This window comes from Pleurodeles waltl, chromosome 5, assembly GCF_031143425.1.
Source record: "Pleurodeles waltl isolate 20211129_DDA chromosome 5, aPleWal1.hap1.20221129, whole genome shotgun sequence".
Lineage (NCBI taxonomy): Eukaryota > Metazoa > Chordata > Amphibia > Caudata > Salamandridae > Pleurodeles > Pleurodeles waltl.
Genome location: NC_090444.1, coordinates 1,631,881,769 through 1,631,901,544, shown reverse-complemented (window position 1 = coordinate 1,631,901,544; position 19,776 = coordinate 1,631,881,769). Strand labels below are relative to the sequence as shown.

The window sequence follows — 19,776 nt, the reverse complement described above, 5'->3', positions numbered from 1 at the left end:
AGCAATACACAAAAAACAACTGCGAGCTATACCTATTCATGGGACCCATGATACAGGCACCAAATGGTTAGGACAGTTACACTCACAACAAAGCTTTGTCTGTGGTGTGCCTGAGGGCTGCATTTATGCCAGCAAGGTAGGAGTGGGGCTTTGTTAGGAGATAGCTTAAGGTGGGCGCTATCGCTAGCTTGGGAGATTGAAATGTAAAAAAGAATTAATTTGACTATTGGAATGAAATAAAATTAATTGCACAATGTGAAACCAGAAAACCTGTGATTAAACCTGGCTTCCCCACTTGACCAAATTGTGTGATCCTAGACAATTGTCTAATTTTACTTTTCCTCCTTTATCTTCAATATGACATATAGGAGCACCTTGAATAACATGGGTTCAGGATATGCAATGTACCAAAACCTCTCTGTTCTGTTTGATTTAATAAACTATAATGTCGTCTGTTAGAAATGGGGTCTTTGGTTGGCAGTCAGGTTACCCCTTGTCCAAGCAAGGACCCTCACTCTAGTCAGGGTAAAAGAGAATCACCCTCAGCTAACCCTTGTTTACCCCCTTGGTAGCTTGGCACGAGCAGTGCGCTTAACTTCAGACTGTAGGTGTAAAGTATTTGTACCAACACACAGTAACCTAATGAAAACACTACAAAATGACACAACACAGGTTTTAAAAAAATAGGAATATTTATCTTAACAAAACAAGACCAAAACGACACAAATCCACAATACACAAGTCAAGTTATCAATTAAAAAGCAAAAAGAGTCTTCATGTAGTTTTAAACACACACTAACACTGTTAGCGTGAAAATGTACCTTGGGTGCATCAAAAATAACCCTGCACGTGCGAGTGTGCATCAGAAAGGGCTTGCAATGCGTCGATTTCACTCACGAGCGAGACTTTGAGTCGTTTCTCCTTTCGTCGGGTCGGGCGCGTAGTTTCTTCTCTCCGCAGGAGAGCGTTGCGTCGATCTGGTCAGCACTCTCAGGTATGAGTGGGCTTTGCGTTGTCTTTACACGTCCAGCGGTGTTTGCGTCGGAAATCGAGCCGCACGATGATCCGAAAACCACGCAGCGCAGGTTGCGCTCTCACCAGCCTCTGTCAGCGATGCTGCACATCGTTTCGCCAGCTCCGTACGTCGATCTTCCAGTCGCATTGCAGACGAGTGTCGATTTTCAGCCATGAAGCCGGCAGCGCGTCTAATTTTCAGCCGCAGATCGGAGTCGCATCATTTTTTTTCCCACACAGCGTTCTGGCCGTGGTTTTCTTCCTCTTAGGCTGCCAGCTTCTCCTTTCAAGGTCCCAGGAACTGGATGGGCACCAATTGGCAGAGTAGGAGTCTCTCCAGAGACTTCAGGTGCTGGCCGAGAGAAGTCTTTGCTGTCCCTGAGACTTCAAACAACAGGAGGGAAGCTCTAAATCAAGCCCTTGGAGATCTTCACAAGATGGAAGGCACACAAAGTCCAGTCTTTGCCCTCTTACTCTGGCAGAAGCAGCAACTGCAGGATAGCTCCACAAAGCACAGTCACAGGCAGGGCAGCTCTTCTTCCTCAGCTCTTCTCCAGGCAGAGGTTTCCAGAAGTGTTCTATAGTCTGTGGTTTTGGGTGCCCTTCTTATACCCAATTTATCATTTGAAGTAGGCCTACTTCAAAGCAAAGTCTCTCTTGAATGTGAAATCCTGCCTTGCCCAGGCCAGGCCCCAGACACTCACCAGGGGGTTGGAGAATGCATTGTGTGAGGACAGGCACAGCCCTTTCAGGTGTGAGTGACCACTCCTCCCCTCCCTCCTAGCACAGATGGCTCATCAGGATATGCAGACTACACCCCAGCTCCCTTTGTGTCACTGTCTAGTGTGAGATGCAGCCAGCCCAACTGTCAAACTGACCCAGACAGGGAATCCACAAACAGGCAGAGTCTCAGTAATGGTTTAAGCAAGAAAATGCTCACTTTCACAAAGTGGCATTTTCAAACACACAATCTCAAAATCAGCTTTACTAAAAGGTGTATTTTTAAATTGTGAGCTCAGAGACCCCAAACTCCACATGTCCATCCGCTCCCAAAGAGAAGCTACACTTCTATCAGATTTAAAGGTAGCCCTCATGTTGACCTATGAGAAGAACAGCCTTGCAACAGTGAAAAACGAATTTGGCAATATTTCACTGTCAGGGCATATAAAACACATTACTATATGTCCTACCTTAACCATACACTGCACCCTGCCCTTGGGGCAACCTAGGGCCTACCTTAGGGGTGCCTTACATGTAAGAAAAGGGAAGGTTTAAATCGAATTTACAGTTAAAAACTGCACACACAGACACTGAAGTGGTAGGTCTGAGACATGATTACAGAGTTACCTATGTGGGTGGCACAACCAGTGCTGCAGGCCCACTAGTAGCATTTGATTTACAGGCCCTGGGCACCTTACTAATAAATCAAATATGCCAATAATGGATAAGCCAATTACATACACATTTTGTAAAGGAGCACTTTCACTTTAGGACTGGTTAGCAGTGGTAAAGTGCCCGGAGTAACAAAAACAGCAAAATCAGAGTCCAGCACACATCAACAACCTGGGAAACAGAGGCCAAAAAGTTAAGGGAGACCACGCCAAAGATGAAAAGTCTAACATCGTCCATGTATAATAACAACCCAGACCACCCAGAAGGTTATATGTGACAACTGACTTGTCTCTTAGTTGACTATTGGCATTGTTGTCAGGGTGCCCAGAGGCATGACTGTTTCTGTGTTCATTTTTGAAAACTATCAGTTTTAAAAATACATGCACTGATATAGTCTGATTTGCTAAGGTCAACAAACCTGCATGTTGATGAATTCACTTTTCTGAATTTTGAAGAGACTTTATCATATTTTTACATGTTTGTTGCAAAATATCTTTAAAAAATGTTGTTTTCCTAAAGTTAAGTGATACAGGACATCGTTTTGGCTTCTCTTTTACTTCCGTTAGTGTAAATAAACACTGTTTTGTTAAACATCTTTCTGAATGTTACTGCTTGATCAAGTACACAGCAGCCCAGTGCAGTCGCTGATGGCGGTATGTGAAAGGTCAGGAGGGCCACATGCGGCCCACGGGCCATACTTTGAGTATCACTGTGTTAGGACAACAAAATGCCAACTTTCTAAGAATAGCGTTTTCCTAATTGTGACTCAAATTCCAACCTTACCATAAAAGAGTTTAAATTGCAATGTTGTAGACACCAAATTGACATTCCTACTTGCTCTCAGTTGAACGTTTGCGCTCATTAAATGTATTAAGTTACCCAGTTGTATCCTATGGGAGAGGTAGGCCTTGCAGTAGTGACAAACTAATTTAACTACCAGGACATGTAAAAGTTAAAAGTAGATGTCCAACTTTTTAAATACTTTGCACTTTGGCCTATTGGCTCTTTAGGAAGTACCCTAGGGGTGACTGATATGTTTTAAAAAAGGAAGGGGTAGGCCTAGCAAAAGGTTTAGTTTGCCTGGTCAAAATAGCAGTTTAAAACTGCACACAGAGGCTGCAGTGGTAAGCCTGAGACATGTTTAAAAGGGCTTCTTAGGTGGGAAGGCACAATCAGTGCTTCATGCCTACAAGTAGCATTTTATTTACAGGCTGTGAGTACATGTTGTAGCACTTTACTAGGGATGTACAAGTAAATTACATGTGCTAAATGGGTATACGCCAATTTCACCCTGTTTAAAGGAGAGAGTAGAAGCATCCTAACACTGATTAGCAGTGGTAAACTGTGCAGAGTTCTAAAAGCCAACAAAAACAGGTCCGTAAAACAGGAGAGTTAAGGCAAAAAGTTTGGGGATGGTGCTGCAAAAAGGGCAAAGTCCAACAATCCTTATGGCAGGCAGGCACCACACCCGAACTCCTTTGAAGAGTAGTGATCAGTGGACAGTTTTATTACCTTAATGCCATTACCATTAGAAAAAAACAGAATGGTTAGCCCTTGAGAGTACTGAATTACTGATTTCTTGCATTCCTCATATCTTGGAATGAAACATCTTGATTTTGAGGGCATTTCTCTTGCTTTCCTCACTTTTTCCAGTTTGCAGGAGGCATCAAAATTGCCTGCAGTTTCTCATGCACTTTCCGCAGATGTGGAAAAAGGCATTTCACCTTTCCTATTTCTAAATTTGTTTGACTTCTAGCATAAGGAAGTACATTTTCACTCCCTTTTGAGACAAAGAGGTGTTGTGCTTAGACGTCTGAATGGTGGTGACGGGCTCATCTGTGCTGGAGGAGGTTATCTCGGGTAAGTGGAGATCATGAACTTCCTGTCTCCAGCAGAAGTCCGGATTCACAACAGTCTGTTGAAGTTGCTGACCATCAGTTTGGCTCTGAAGGCCTTCCTGCTGTCCGTCTTGTAGAGGATTGGGCAAGTTTTCATAGACAACACTACCACCATGTAGTACTGCAACAAGCAGGGCAGAATGGGATCCTGGGTCCCATATCAGGAGATTCTTTGAACATCAGGTCACTTTTTTGATCTCCAACAACCTGGCAAGGTCCAAGGTCTTTGGATGCTAGAGGGCACGAACTGAGCAGATGATGTCTGGTGGATCTTGAGTGGCATCTATATCCTAAGGTGGGGGAGGGGGTCTTCCACAGTGAGGAGACCTCTGGCTCAATCTTTTCACAACAGTTGATAACGTGCAGTGTATAAAGCCTTAAGCATTGGATTTCTCCAAGAACACTCGTTTGAAGATGCATTCCAGCTGGAATGGAACATGAGGCTTGTGTATGCCTTCCCACCTCGGCCTCTCCTGCCCAGCGTTCTAAAGAAGATCAGTAAGACCGTACCCAAGTTATCCTGATAGCTTTGGCTTGGGCCAGGAAAGAGTGGTACCCAGACTTCCAGGGCATGCGCGTATGCTCTCTTTTCAGACTGCTACTCTGGGAGGACCTCCTGTCTCAGCAGCAGGGCAATGATCTCCACCGTAATCTGTGTGATCTACACCTACATGAATGGAGACAGAACGTAGGCGATTGACTGCGTATGATCTGCTGCCTTAAGTGGTGGATGTTATCCTTGCTGCCAGATGCCCTTCCACGAAGTCCATTTATGCCAAGCACTGGTCCAAATTTGTGGGCTGGTGTAGCGCTCGTAAGACGGACCCTTTACAAGCAAAGGTGTCACCGTATTTTGTCCATTTCATCTTTAGTTGAGCTAGGGCTTGCGGTGGGCACTAATTAAGGCCCTTTATCTGCTTTTTCGCCCTTTCTTCATTTGCCAGACCAGCTGTTCTTATTCAAATCACCTGTTTTAATGACATATAAAAAGGTTTGCGACACCGGTTTCCTTCCTAACTGTTTATGATTCCACAGTGGGACCTTAAATTGGTTTTAACATTTCTCATTTGTATGTCCTTCAAGCAGATACATAGCTGCTGGTTGCATCCCTTGACTTGTAAGACCGTTTTCGTTATTGCGCTCACAACAGCTCATTGCATGAGTAAAAATCAGTCACTTTCCATGCAGTCATCTTATACCGCCTTTTTCCCATACAAATTGGTATTATGGACTCCAGTGGCATTCTAGCCAAAAGTTGTGACTCCCTTCCATTTTGGACAATCAGTCACTCTGCCTCTGTTCTTTGCTTCCCCATATCCCTCAAAAGAGAAGGCGAGGCTTGATTGAATTGATCTCAAAAGGGCGTTAAACTTTACACTACAAAGGACCATTGAGTGAATGATCACAGTTTGTGGAGTTCTCTGGAGCAAAGAAAGGGAAGGCTGTGCAGAAGAGATAGTCCTCTGCATTAAGATCTGCCAGAACTATCCATGAAGCAGCTACCAGAAGGTCTGAGACCCCAAGTACTAGTGCTAAGTCTGCTATCACTGAGCGGGCTTGTGAAGAGCCTGTCTTTGACATCTGCCAGGCTGGGGCATGGGCGTTGATGCATATATTAACTAAATGCTACTGCCTCGATAGCCAGGTCCACTGGGAAGGACATTTTGCTCACTTTCTGATGTGAGTCCACCTCACAGACCCTTTACCTGGGGGCGGTACTACTTTGGCATCTATGCTAAGGTAAGCAATGTGCTATTAGAAGCCTCATGAGAGCGAGTTACTTACTTTCAGATGCTCTTTCTGTAGTATAATCTAACTGTAGTTATCTGACTGCTCTCCAAGCACCCCATTCTGTCGAATGGCCTCTATTTAACATTTAAAATGGTTAGTTATTAGCACTGGTACCAAGTATCTACGTTTCCTGTCTGAGGGTGCGGAAAGGGAGGATGACAAGAATCTGACATCAGCGTGCAGGGATGTCGCTTATTTGTGGCTTCACTAGGTCACTTCCGGGGTGGGATAAAAGGAGCCTAGAGCCATACAGCACCGCCTAGTGGCTCATAAGACCAATGCTGTAAAAGGTTTCTGGATCCACTATGGCACCTGTGGAGTAATCTACGGTGGGGAATCTGTAAATAGATAGAGTATCCACCAGATCGAGTGATTCCAAAGTATGATTGCAACATTTTGGCCTGGCTTTGGCTGGCACAGAGTGAACCCCACCAACCCTGAGCATTTCTGAAACATGGTGTGGTGTGACTTGCCTGGATCCCACCAAGTGTTTTTTGAATGCCCTGCAAACATTAAAGTATGAGTCAAAAACACAATCCCTATGCTTATGTGACAGAAACACACCCAACCAGTGTCGAAAGCCTTAACAGCCAGCATTCCCAAACTTCTATCAATAACCCCCCCCAACCCCCCTCCCCCATGTGTGGGATATGTGGGTGGCCCTAAGACAAAACACATGAACGGACCTAGACTATAACCATTTAAATACCACATTACCACAAGATGGAATTCACACAGTCCACATTTTGATTCACAATGAAAAATCATTGTAAGATGCAGCTTGGTTCATGACTGGGTTTTTTGACAATCCAAAAAACTATAAATCACTGACGGAAAGAAACTGTCAGACATAACCATATATTACTTCTGTAGATCGACCATCAGTGCAAAAAAATATATAGATGTAAACATGGTCACCTATTTCTGTTTTATCCCCACCAATAAAAATGTTATTTCAACAATTAGCGTCTGAGAAAACCCACACAAATTACCATTTTGTCTGCGTTTCAGAAATGTATAGATTTCTTGGTCCACTCGTGCGTTTCACACCCGTTTCCTGCACAAGATGCAAGGATACATAAATAGTGAAAAAAGGGAATCTGATTACCAATTAGAAAATTGAAAAAACTGTGATGAAAAAAATGTTTTCTTACATCTCTCTTTGCACGCTAAACTTTTTACACAGCACTTTTTTTCTCATTTTTCCAAACAAATGAAAAGTTTGCTTCAGTTTGGCTACTTTTTTTGTTCCCTCCAGGGAAATACAGGAATTCGTGATACATTTAGAATCCCCAACATGTGAGGAAAATAAAGATTCAAATTTGGACTACATTTGTTTTGTAGAAAAAGGTTATTAAGTCCTAAACACAAACTGCCTCAAAGATCAAAAAAGTGCTCAGCATTTGGGGGGACCTCAGCGGATAAGGGGTTAATTAAACATTGCTCCCCTCAGTTCGCAAAAAAAAAAACAGATTCTACAAACCAATATGGCTGCTGAAAGGATATAACAGTTTGAATCCTTCAGAAGTTGTAGATATTACTGTTCCAGCAAAAATAAGTCCTGCTAGTTCTGCATACTTCACATGGATATCACGGGCACTGAAAGGTGGCTGACATTATTTTCATTGCGGTTCTGAAGTAATGCATCTTCTGGCATGTTTGACTTTATTATTTATCTGAATGGAGATAAACATCAACACATAGCTATGCGCAGGCCATTTTATTGTTTTGATTACGCTTCAGGGCTGCTATTTCGTTACCTCCATGAGTGTAATGTATATTTATGAAAAGGCCTTAAAAATATTTTATTGCCCATGCTTTAGTGGTCCGCTCACATCGTCCTCAATTTTCAGCGAATTAATTTGATGAGGCCACTTTTCTGTGCAGGCATTCCTGCAGTCTTTAATCACTTTGATGTAAAAATCAGTTTCCTAATAGCACACAAGGAGAGGTATGTGCTGCCCTTCTTTTCATTATAAGTTCCCTTTACCTGGGGTAATCTTTTCCTATTCTTACTTCCCATTTTGAATTGTACCATTCTCTTGAGAATTATTATCTTCTACCTTGTTTATTGGAAAGTGCTCCCCTGCCCAAGTTGGCAGGTCAGTACATTACACAGCACTTCTTTGACCTCAAGGTTTAGATCAGTGATATAAAAATATCCTAAATACAAGGAACAATTGCAAGGCTCCAGGGGTCGTGGAACAGAAAAAATATTACTGGCAATGACGTGGTCTGAGCATGTTTATGTCTTGCGGTTTTTATGTTTTTTTGTAAAAGATAATAAAAATACATTCAACAAAGAAAGAGTACTTGCATTGTTTTGCAAAATGTGGACTTAACTACTTGGATTTTTCATTGTACTTTGCAGATATTTACAGAAAGCCTGCTGTGCTCAAGCCGCTTGGAAAACATTTACTTGGCTGGAGAGATGATGCATTGCACTGAACTGTCAGTAGATCCTCCAATCATCATTGTATCTAAACGAAAATCCCAATACAGAGTGGGCTACAAGAAAAGCATTGACCTAGTGCTAGCTGCGGGCAGAGAATACTTCAATTCATCAACCTCGCTAACTGATAGCTGCATGGAATTGGCACGGTAAGTTGCTCCTCTTATTAGTCATTGAAATTGTGTTTGTAATTAAAAAAAACTTACTGAAAAAATCAATAGATACAAGAGATAGTCTTAGTGTTGCGTAAATCATAAAAAGGGCAAAAATCAGAGAGAACCAAACGATAAACTAATAACATGAATAATTTTATTTGAGTGTGCCCATTAACATTGCAGCAGTGGCTCCTCTGCTGTAGTGGAGGAGCGCCACCCCCAAACCTCTCCCCATGACAATGGAGGATGACAGGCAGGAAGAGAGAGTGGTGTGCACTCCCCACAGTGGGCCTGTGTGTTTGGCCGACCGTCTCAGGACAGCCAAACAGACATGTGCAATGAGCTGTCGCCAACCCGAGCTGTGTTGCCTGGTTGGAGACAGAAGGCACAGGCTTCTAGTCTGTCTGGGAGCACAAAGCTAGGGCACTCGGGCCAATCCTGACGCTGCTCTCAAGCAGCATGAGAGCAGCATCATGATTGCAGTGCAGCAGAGATCTGATGAGCAGCAGTGTTGGCAATATGGAGATGCGGTGGGGTCGAGGTAACTTTGTTTTTATTATTATTTAATTGTTCTGTTCACTGTCCATGCCCCACCACTTTGCCCCGCCACCAGCCGCGACTCTAACATTGGAAGTTCTGTGGCACGGTTTTAAAGAGTTTTTATGGGACTTACATGGGGGTATGATTGTGGCAATGCAATGCACATGATTAACACTTAAACCAGAGGATGCGTTCTTGTGCAAAATCAGAGGATGGAATTTTGTGCAGCTTCAAAATTAGGCTTTTTGCGTTGACGGTATACCAGCTAAAAGATCACTAATTCAGTGAATACTCTGTACCAATTGAATAAACTATATATTAAACATAAAGGAGTTAACCAAAGCATCTCATAACATTATTTGGTGGAGCCCTCCCACTATCTGTAGGTATGTGGTATTTCTGTAGCACAGGCATAGCCATAAGGCAACGTGGCACTGTACATGGTCAAAGGCAAGCTTAAAGTTGGCAAGTAATAGTAGAGGAAGCTGAGATGTGGATGATTAATGCACTGTGATGTAGTGTTTTGTAAAGAGGCAAGTCTTCAACTCTTTCCTAAACTGAAGCAGCATTGGGGTGTTCCTGATGGATACGGGGATATTTGTCTAGATCCTGGGTGCATAGATGGAAAAGGTCTGTTGTGTTGGTTTTTCTTTTTTTACACTTAGGATGCAGTCTGATGGTGTCCTCTTTGCTGGTGTGCTGAGAACTACCAGAGGGTGAGCTTGTCTGCAAGATAAGTGAGGGTGCTGGTTGTAATGGCTTTATGAATGATGCAGCTGGTTTTGAAGATGGTGCTGGCTGTCAAGGGCAGCCAATAGAGTTCCATCAGGGTGGGGGTGATGTGAGCATATTTCTTCAGTCCCTGAATGAGATGTGTGCCAGTATTTGGGATACTCCTAAGTGGTGCCAGTGTGTTGTCTGGGAAGCCAAGGAGCAGGGCATTACTACCACCTAGATGCAAGATTAAAAGGGCTCGAACACGAGCTCTGAAGTCGCTTTCTTGAAGAAATGGTTTGACTTTCTTTAGAAGAGAGAGGTTTTGGCAATGTGTTCCTTGAAGGGTAGGTTGGTATCCAGGGTGAATCGAAGTGATTTGGCATTCGATGAGAGTTGGAGTTCGAAGCTGTCAAGGTTCTTGCCATTGAGCCAAGTGTGCACTGTATCCTGTTTGTTTGTTCTTAGCATATAATAGGAATTCTGTTTTGGTTGGGTTGAGCTTCAGATAGACTGTGCACATCCAGGTCTGGCTGATGTGCAAGTAGTGTTTGAGGCACTGAATACCTGAAGCAGAGGAGACTTTCAAGCAGAGTTGGAATGGTAGTAGGTAAATGTCTATTGGCCCAAATTCAATAACGAGCTGTTACCCATGGTAAACTGCCTTGCATGTGTTATACTGTACATATATGTAATTTAGCTGAGGCTCTAAATGTAACTTCCTTCAGATTATCATGCTGCGCAACTTGCTTATATATGGTATACCCTACACTGGAACATCACAATAGTAATTTAGACTTACAAATTTCAAAATGTTGGACTTGCCTTATCCTTTGTAATTAGCGTTCTTATAACGTTAAAAATGAGTACTGGTGACGCCAATGTGTTTCTTGGGCATTAGTGTCATTTTAGTCCATTTTGGTGGGTGGAATGCTTGTGTTAATCAAAAGTGCTGCTCCAGTAAGGATCAACCATATGCAGATGACCCTTGAACCTGTTGCAATAGGAACAGAAAAGCCTGAATGGCCAGGCCATGCATCCTCTGATTGGCAACACAGGCAGTTCTAGCCAGCCTTGTTGGGCCTCTGTAGTGAGGAGTAGCTTTTATCCTATGGTGCATGTTTTCTGTAGCATCACACCCTGTGTAGTAGTTGCATTTGGCATCAGACTTCTTCATTCTTTTAATGTGTTTATATTGTTTGCTTTTAAAGGATGATTGCCACCAAAAACTAGCTTCTTGAAAAGAACTCTATACGTGGGGATAACAGTTTTAAATTTGTCAGTGGTGCAGAAGGTGAGGGTTAGAAAACCTGCTATGAAAGTCTAGTTGTATGCATAAATGGAGATGAGCTCAGATGGGCAGACTTTTATGTAGATTTATTGTAGATGCATCAAACAGATCAAGTGAGAACCAAATGGCATAAGTATGCCTGTATGCGCTCAGGAGCTAAGGCCTTGGTGGTAATTCATCCAGGAACTGATCAGCTTTCCCTCCAATCACATATATATATAAAACACAAAAAGACTGGGAACCCACAACACCAGACCTCTGCAAAGACAAGGAAACACTGAGGATGTGGATGTAGCACAGAGCATTTACAAGATACACCAATGGTAACGTATACTCTTGGGTTTCATAACCAGTTTCTCCGATTGATCTCATTACATGATTCAGGGCAAATCACATTTACTCCCTGTGACTCAGTTTTCTGTTTGACAGCATTATGTGCACCGAGACACAGGTAGAATTCTGGTATCAGCACAATATTGATGAATGAAGTGCTTGAATTAATTCCAGCCAATGGTGATCACTCTGGGCCAACTTTCAGTCCTTCAGTATTCAGCACGTCTATGCCATTTAGAGAGGGACCTACCATAAGCAAATCAATCTTGGTCCCTGTTGGAAATGGCCTTTCTGCAGGGTCACCCCCAAACTTTTTTGCCTTACCCTTTCTCTTTTTCTGTCCTCATTTTTGCTGGCTTTAGGACTTTGCACACTTTACCACTACTAACTAGTGCTAAAGTGCATATGCTCTTTCCCTTAAAACATGGTGACATTGGCTCATACCCAATTGGACTATTTAATTTACTTATAAGTCCCTAGTAGAAGTGCACCACATGTGCCCAAGGCCTGTAGATTAAATGCTACTAGTGGGCCAGCCGCACTGATTGTGTCACTCACATAAGTAGCCCTCTAACCATGTCTCAGGCCTGCCATTGCAAGGCCTGTGTGTGCCGTTTCACTGCCAATTCGACTTGCCATTTAAAAGTACTTGCCAAGCCTTAAACTCCCCTTTTTCTACATATAGGTCACCCCTAAGTTAGGCCCTAGGTAGCCCATAGGGCAGGGTGCTATGTAGGGAAAAGGCAGGACATGTACCTGTGTAGTTAATATGTCCTGGTAGTGTGAAACTCCTAAATTAGTTTTACACTGCTGTGAGGTCTGCTCCTTTCATAGGCTAACATTAGGGCTACCCTCATATGCTGTTTGAGTGGTAGATTCTGATCTGAAAGGAGTAACAAGGTCATATTTAGTATGGCCAGAATGGTAACACAAAATCCTGCTGACTGGTAAAGTTGGATTTAATATTACTTTTTTAGAAATGGCACTTTTAGAAAGAGAGCATTTCTCCGCACTTAAATCCTTCTGTGCCTTACAATCCACATCTGGCTGGGTCAGTTGACAGCTCCCTTGCGCATTTCACTCAGACAACCCCAAACACAGGATGCTCAGTCACACCTGCACACATCTGCATACTGAATGGGTCTTCCTGGGCTGGGTGGGTGGAGGGCCTGACACAGGTCAAAGGACAGTGGCCTGCTCTCACAATGGACTGCCAAACCCCCTACTGGGACCCTGCTAGACAGGATGGAACTGTAAGGGGACCTTGTGCACTTCTAAGCCACTCTTTGAAGTCTCCCCCACTTCAAAGGCACATTTGGGTATTTAAACAGGGCCTCTGACCCTACCAACTCAGACACTTCTGGACAAGATACCACTGGGGAAGAATCTCTGAACCAGAACCTGTAATCTGCCAAGAGAAGCTGCCTGGCTGCCCAAAGGACTCACCTGACTGCTTTGCTGATAAGGACTGCTGCCTTGCTGTTGCCCTGCTGCCTTGCTGCCCTCCTGCCTTGCTGCCCTCTGGCTCTGCTGAGAAGTGCTCTCCAAATATCAACGCATAGTCTGTGTGCGCCCTGAGAAACAGACACACACCTCCCAATTTTCCACGAATCTCCTCCTCTGCAGTCCCTTGCGGATAATTTAGACGCAAACCAGGTACTTGCAAGAGATACTTATTGCTTTTAAGAATTCAAGACTATTTTTTAATCATTTTCTAAAGTGATATTTCAGCGTGTACTTATCAAATCTTGATCTTTTTGACCTGCATTTAATCAGATAAATATTCTATATTTTTCTTAACCTGTGTGCTGTTTTATGTGGTGTTACTGCATGATTTATTGCACAAATACTTTACACATTGCCTTCTCATTCAAACCTGACTGCTCAGAGCCTAGCTACCAGAGGGTGGGCACAGGATAATTTGGATTGTGTGTGACTTACCCTGACTAGAGAGAGGGTCTTTGCTTGGACAGGGGGTGAGCTGACTGCCAACCAAAGACCCCATTTCTAACAGTCCCGTTCCCAAAGACTATCCTGAACTACTATGCCTGATCCACTCTGAATAAAATTAAAATGAGCATCCTTCTGGTTTCAGCCTTGTTGGCCCTCATCAGCTTATATCACCCTACTCTGGCCAGCCAGATTTTGGGAAACCAGACCTACATAGGGAGACTCACTTAGCATGATAATTAGTGAGTTGACTACTTGAAACAATCTCCACTATCAGTAATCACCATGGCAATATTCCCATCCATTTTTAGCTTGCCTGTGCTATTACAGACAAGATGAATATAATACAACTCTGTCTTCTTCAGCCCCCAAAAGAAATTTCAGCACGAACTGCTAGATCATGTTCCCTCTGAAGGGAACCACAATCAGCCCCGGGGGATGCTAATATACCTGAAAAAAACATGGCTGACTTGGAGGGCAATGGATGGAATGTATAAAGAGTTTGGTTTAAATTTTTAAGAATATCTTCATGTTGGAATTAGTTAGTGCAGAGAATAGCTCAACCTGGGTGGCCACCGGGCCAGCTCGATGCTGGTACTTAGATTACAATGAATTGGACGTAGGAGGTGTCAAGCTTGGTATTGGTACTCTCTCACAAATGATTACAAAGCCCATCTGAGGCGCCCTAACAATGAGCTCTGAAGTCTGAAATTGAAAATGATCCTCACCTAAGCCCCCTTGACTGTGGGTAAATCTGGGCTAGCAGCAAAGGCTTAAATCAAGAGAGATGTTTGGGAGACCAGTGGGATACCAAACTATGTTGAGCACATATAAACATTCTGTTAGTCACTAGGGATGAGGGGCTCCTAACTGTTGCATAAAAGGAAGAATACACTGATAGCTTACTGGATACAAGAAAAACATGGCGGGTGACAAAGCTGCACAACATTCATCCTTACCGGTGAGTAGACATTAGGGATTTTCAAATGAATGGGCTAAGTCACTCACTGGAAGGATTCTTGAATGTACACTAATATCTATTGGTCCAATCACTTATGTTCAGGTGCAGCTCAGAATCGGCAGAGCCTTAGATCCCACTGCCTGCCACCAGTCATCTGCTTACTATCTGTTAAAGGAACATTTGAATAGGTGTTCCTCTCTCTCACTTAATATATCTCCCTCAGGACCTGAGAGTTGCTAGTGTGCAGTTTTCTGAATGGTCTCACATGAACATTTCAGCTTTCCACTGCTCTGAAGAGAAGCTGCCCTCTTGGCTAATTTGACTGCTGAGAAGTGGCTGGTACTTTAAAGCCTAACAAGACTCAGAACCAGAGGAGTCTGTAGGACAGAACAAGCTTGCATCGGGAGGACTTTGATGACATGAATGGAAACGCTCCTGAACTCTTACCAAGGGGACTCAAGTCTTTGTGATCTATCCAAAATCAGTGAACACAGTTGCTCCACAACTACGGACTCTGCTGAAATGCATGTATGAAATACATATTGGAATACCTGAGAATTCCTTCCAGAAAGTGGCTACCTTCCTCACCCAGGAAGATTACTTAATACCTTAATCTTGCTCTATAGGCTGAGAATCCCTAGTGAATGTTCTATATTTCCTCTGTTGGACACTTTTGATATTAGTCCAAGGTGATGCTGAGTGTTATAGACCAATTTCATTAATAGACTCACTAGTCAAAAGTTTGGGTCCTGGCCACATTGGAGACATAGGCGGAGAAGAATTGTGTCTTTACGGCTATTCAGTGCTGTGCTAAGAGGGGTCTGGATAAAGAGGACCTGTGCCTCAAATTATAACTCCTGGTGGGTAGATAGACCAGATTTAAACAGGACAATCTTTATTTGGGATTTATGGACTTGTCCAGCACCTTTGATTGCGTTTTCCATGACAAGCCATCACTTGTCATGGTGAATATGGGGGTGGGCAGGTCTCTGAAATCCCTTATTAAGGAAATTTATAGTGCTGCTACAGGTAGAGTGAGGTACGTTAGGGAAGCGTGACATACAGTCCCTAAGGTTTGTCTCCATCTTAGCTAGGCCTGACTCTATCATAGTTCATGGATACCACCATTTTCTCTGTCTCGGACACTGGACATCGCCATGTCCCCAGTTTTTTCAGAATGATTGTCATGTCTGTGTTTTAGCACCGCCAGACTGTATCTTTCGAAGAACAGTGATATCATCAAGTTCTTTGATCAGTAGATACAACATCTAAGGCGACACTCATCTGGGTCAGATGTTGATTCCTCATTATGTCAAGGATAAACAACAGATATAGATATATAATCAAACGAGTGTAGTCAGAATTAACATCTGTCCTCTCTATATGTCTCTAAGACAACGCCAGAAACTTACACTTTGATGTTCATAATCTATGTTCAACATTTCAATCCCTGATAAGATTTAGGATATAAGGACTGTCATTCATCCATTCAAGAAAGGGCCCCTTGCCAAGATTATCACCTACTACCAGTGTACTTCGCAATTGGCAGATGACATATCTTGCCTGAAGCTGATAGAGCCCAGTTTGGGAGAAAAATTAAGCGACTGCTACCGCAGTGGGTGTGTGCCTTTCACCGGGGATCACTATCTTCATGCCTCTGGTGATAAAGGCAGCCTTTGCTGTCAATAATGTATGCAGTGCTACCCTTCTCCCTAAGAATCTCTAGAACGTGGGAGAGCAGAGAATCCTAAAATGTCTAAAATACTCCTCTACTCTGATCCACAAGTGGGGATCTTGGGAATGGGTATAGGTGTAAGCTGCAGTTTCTGAAATCCAGTCAATTTAACAATCAAAACTTACTTTATCTCGGAGTCAATAATGAGAGTTGATTTAAGTTTATTTATTTTTCTTATTAATTCTCAAACTTTAAAACGTTGATCAATAGCTACAGAACATTGCATGAAGCATGTCACAAATCTATCCCTATTCTAGTTGTCTAAATCAGTTAAACATTTAGTTAAATATATCAGTAAGAGAGGCAAGCTTTCTAACGAAAAGTCTAGTCAGAAAAGCCATCAGTACTCCTAAAGAATATTTCTCTGCAGTCTGTCTGGATCAAGAGAGAGAGAGAGAGAGAGAGAGAGAGAGAGAGAGAGAGAGAGAGAGAGAGAGAGGAGAGAGGGAGAGAGGGAGAGAGGGAGAGAGGGAGAGAGGGAGAGAGGGAGAGGGAGAGGGAGAGGGAGAGGGAGAGGGAGAGGGAGAGGGAGAGGGAGAGGGAGAGGGAGAGGGAGAGGGAGAGGGAGAGGGAGAGGGAGAGGGAGAGGGAGAGGGAGAGGGAGAGGGAGAGGGAGAGGGAGAGGGAGAGGGAGAGGGAGAGAGAGAGAGAGAGAGAGAGAGAGAGAGAGAGAGAGAGAGAGAGAGAGAGAGAGAGAGAGAGAGAGAGAGAGAGAGAGAGAGAGAGAGAGAGAGAGAGAGAGAGAGAGAGAGAGAGAGAGAGAGAGAGAGAGAGAGAGAGAGAGAGAGAGGGCATCTAGCTTAACAGCCAACATTGATCGAGTCGTTTATGGGAACGGAACATTTGAAGCTTGAGATAGAAGACAAAACAAAGAGCATTCTAGAATGCATCACAGTTTGTTGCTTTTGCAATTACTCTGGTTACATATCAAAGGGTTCACATATGCGTTGCTCTCTGAAAAACAAGACACTTGTATACATTTCCAATCCATTCCAATTTCTTAATTTCCACTCATACGTTTTATAGGCCATGCAAAGGTTACAATAGAAACATTTTTATTTAGTTGAAGCATGCTGGAATTTGTTAACCTTAGCAATTCAGTAGTCAAGCAAACGCAGTTCATGCAAAGTTTAGAAAAGAAATGCAATTTACAATTTGGCTTCTGGTTAGGCCTAGTTTTCACTCCTACGGGTTATTAATTAATTGAATCTGATTTTCTAATAAAACACTTTTGCAAGTGTGAGTTCTTCTACCTTTCATGCTGTCAGAGTTTAGCACACCTAAAAAAGGCAATAGGGTGCTAGGTTTTAAGTGATATTTTAAATTACATGTTAGGAATATTGGAAATTTTCTTTTTATTCTTGTTACTTGTAATGTGTCACATTGCTGTTTTTATCATATTTTTTGTTGTTTTAGATGTACTAAGAAAAATTGTTTCTGTAGTAATAAAGACTTTTAACATAAAAGTCTTCGTTCTCTTTAGTACAGTGTATGTAATACTTTGAATAACGAAATTAGTTTGCTGCTGTTTTCGACATTGGCCCTGATACCTTCATGAGATTATTAGCAAACCAAAAGCAACACTTCTATGTCAATTACACATTGAATAGTGTCTTGAGGGGCTACAATAATTTGTCATTAATGTTCAGCATTGGTGTATCGAACAGAGTTCACCTGTGTCACCTGTGGGTGGGAAGATACCCCTTGTAGAGTTATGCCAAAGACGTAACTTACGCACCAAGGGGAGTGCTCCTAGATGTTCTCAATTAATAGGGGCACGAGGCACGGTTGTGTCCTTGCCTCCTTCTTCTTCCCCCTCTTTATTAACGATCTGGAAGAGGTGATGGTGGAGGGGTCCAGGGACATGTCACAAGTAGTTCAGTGACTGATTTCCACACACTCCCCTATGCTGATGATGCTGCACTTATGGGCCACACTTCCGAGTCACCACAGGCTCTTGTAAATAGTTTCTCCTACTTCATGGCAGGACCCTATCTGAAAGTAAATGTTGCCAAAATATTTGCCCCTCTTTGTTCTATAAAGGGGAAAACTAAACATAAGTTATATCTAGAACCTATTTATGCCATCAGGAATTGGCTTTACCTTTCCCGGAAGATATTATCAGATCTAGCCCCTTCATGTGGTGGTTCAGTGTCTGGCTGAACAAAGAGTCCATGTTAAACAGACAAATTATTACGGACTGTTTGGGTTCTGATCACGCACTAGACATTCCCTGGTTGTGGGACATTAGGGAAATGGCCATCTGATTAGATAGGCCTGACTTTTTTGATGAACAGACGCCATCCCCCAACACGTGGTGGCTTTCGGAAAGGTGCCATTGAGAAACTTGTGTAGAGAGAAGTTGGAAGTTGATAGGTTGGCAAGGGTTAGATCTATTTCATCTGCTTCTGCATACCTGAGAGAAGAGGTGGGTCGGGGCTTGTGATACTATTTGACATTTATATTTGCCTAGTACCAAACATTTCTACTCCCTAGGTTCAGGTTAAGCCTTTTTCATTGGCTAGTCACTTAGTCACTTTCTCTATATATAACAACTGGTCTACACATTTGCCGTCTTGTCGTTTTGATTTGTGTGACCAAGACTATAGTTTTCCTCTTGCTTTCCATGTGGTGATTTCTGTCATACCCTTTAATCTCCCAGAACCAGATTTCTATGTTTTCGTTTTATATTCAAGTTTAAGTACCCTGTTTGGTATGAACCTGGTGTGGACCATCCATTCTTTCATTTTTTGACTGTAGTTGTTCTTTGGTTGATGGGTACACAAGACACAGACATGTTTTATTCTGAGGCTACCATTGTCGGCCACGTTAATAACAGTTAAACTTATTGAAAGCTGTTTGCCTCAGGAAAGTGTTTTTTGTTGGGCAGTAAGAGCACTGCTATTGGAACCATATGGCAAGCCTCAGTTGCATGCCTCTCTTATGTGCAGTTTAATTCGGTTTTTATTTACTTTGTGTGTTCTTGGTTGTCTTCGCTCATCTATCATTTTGTATGTGTGGTTGGCCCTGTTGTAGACCATCCCCAGACGCAGTACATACTTGTCCTTCTGGATGTATTTTTATATTTAAGTTCAATTTAAATAGAAACTTGGTTGTGTCATATTTTTTATTTATTTTGTAAACGTTTGAATTATTTTTTTTAAATATAAGAGTCTTTAACTAATTTAGTTTTCTGCTTAAAGGATCAGACATTCACACAAACGGCAAATAAGAGGCAGGCCTTTAGAAACCATTGCTTCTTGCCACATGAGGAGCACAAACCATAGGTACAGAGGGCCATGGTATTGCGGGCTACCAGAAATCAATCTCTTTAGTATCAGCCACAGAATAGAAATGGCCTGGTGGAGTAGATTAGCAGAACTTGTACTTCTTTTAAATCTTAACTCAGTTACAGCTCACATCACATCAACATCGGCCTTTTTCCCAAAAGCTTGGCTGTTCAAATGTTTGTGGTCACCTTTCTCGCTTCATCTCAGTGTCTTATAACATCCTTGCTTTTGCCCAATAAAGTAATCAAGCTCACTAGACC

At 42.7% G+C, this 19,776-nt stretch overlaps 1 protein-coding gene across 2 annotated transcripts in view; it reads left to right on the top strand.

The window, feature by feature from the left end:
* NBAS (NBAS subunit of NRZ tethering complex) overlaps positions 1-19,776 on the top strand; it is a 1,762,396-nt gene that overhangs the window by 692,720 nt on the left and 1,049,900 nt on the right. For both annotated transcript variants that reach the window (XM_069235962.1, XM_069235961.1), the window contains exon 30: positions 8,467-8,696. In XM_069235962.1, the coding sequence (XP_069092063.1) occupies positions 8,467-8,696 (230 nt within the window). The remainder of the gene's footprint in view (positions 1-8,466; positions 8,697-19,776) is intronic.